General features: G+C 53.8%; 1 protein-coding gene across 1 annotated transcript; it reads left to right on the forward strand.

Moving 5' to 3' along the window:
- The first annotated feature begins 231 nt into the window (after positions 1–231).
- LOC119307554 (HVA22-like protein e) lies at positions 232–1081 on the forward strand. Its single transcript, XM_037583628.1, has 3 exons — positions 232–401; positions 510–659; positions 748–1081. Exons 1-3 carry the CDS (start codon positions 355–357, stop codon positions 1013–1015), a joined length of 465 nt encoding a protein of 154 aa, XP_037439525.1. The 5' UTR covers positions 232–354; the 3' UTR covers positions 1016–1081.
- Positions 1082–1087: the final 6 nt, after the last annotated feature.

Consider the following 1087-nt stretch of genomic DNA (forward strand, 5'->3'; position numbering starts at 1 on the left):
GATCTCTCGCAGTAGATCCAAAGATATAAAACCCTCCGGAGAAGATTTCGATGCATCACAAAGTAGTGCTCCCACCTGACCTTGCCGACCTGGTCGTGGTCGGTGCTCCATCTCGTCGCCACGTGTACTGTCCCCATCAAACGCGTAGACAAAAAGAGCCCCTCCTTCATTGGCGCCGCGCCATGTGTCCTCCACTCCGCCCGGCCACGGTATTGTTATAAATCCATAGCTTTCCCCTTCCCGGAACAACAACAACATCCAAATCCAAATCCAAGAATACGCACTGTTCTCTCCATCAGTCTCCGCCTCCACTGATTCGTCCAACCAAGAAGAAGAAGAGCTACAGAAGAGAAGATGAGCAAGCTCTGGACGATCCTCACCCACCTCCACACCCTCGCAGGGTATGTGCAGATTGAATTTGGTTTCCCTTCGGTTCTTGTTTGTGCAGTTCTTGCCGAGCTCAACTGACGCGTGCGGCCATTTGGTGTTGTTCTCTGTTGCTGCTGCAGGCCTGGCGTGATGCTCCTGTACCCCCTGTATGCGTCGGTGCAGGCGATGGAGAGCCCGTCGAAGCTGGACGACGAGCAGTGGCTGGCCTACTGGATCCTCTACTCCTTCGTCACGCTCGTCGAGATGGTCCTCGAGTCCCTCATCTACTGGTAATTAAACGACAACCAAATCAAGCAGGCTCATGGCTGCTTTTCTTATTTGATTTCTGTGGTGGTTTATTCTTCTTCTTGTTCTCAGGATACCGATCTGGTACGAGCTGAAGCTGCTGTTCCTGGCGTGGCTGGCGCTGCCCAACTTCAGGGGAGCGGCCTTCATCTACGACAGGTTCGTCAGGGAGCAGCTCAGGAAGCACGGCCTCACCAACCACCCCGGCAGCGGCATCGGCAGCAAGAAGGAGAACGGCTGCAAGGTCGACAAGTCGTCCTCGCCGTCGACGTCTCCCAAGGAGAAGGAGAACGCCAAGAGCAGGTTCCTCTCCTTCGTCACTCCCAAGAAAGACCACTGAGTGAGATTGGAGCAGCAACCAGAGATCCCAGCAGCTAGCTTCTTGGCTTCTGTTTTTTTTTTTTTTTGGTTT

Source organism: Triticum dicoccoides, chromosome 5B, assembly GCF_002162155.2.
Source record: "Triticum dicoccoides isolate Atlit2015 ecotype Zavitan chromosome 5B, WEW_v2.0, whole genome shotgun sequence".
Taxonomy (NCBI): domain Eukaryota; kingdom Viridiplantae; phylum Streptophyta; class Magnoliopsida; order Poales; family Poaceae; genus Triticum; species Triticum dicoccoides.

Bases quoted from the DNA above. Each gene is read 5' to 3' on its own strand.
- LOC119307554 (XM_037583628.1), top strand. From the start codon at position 355: ATGAGCAAGCTCTGGACGATCCTCACCCACCTCCACACCCTCGCAGG. The intron at 402-509 runs GTATGTGCAGAT...TTGCTGCTGCAG, and splicing joins CACCTCCACACCCTCGCAGG to GCCTGGCGTGATGCTCCTGT. The intron at 660-747 runs GTAATTAAACGA...TCTTGTTCTCAG, and splicing joins CTCGAGTCCCTCATCTACTG to GATACCGATCTGGTACGAGC.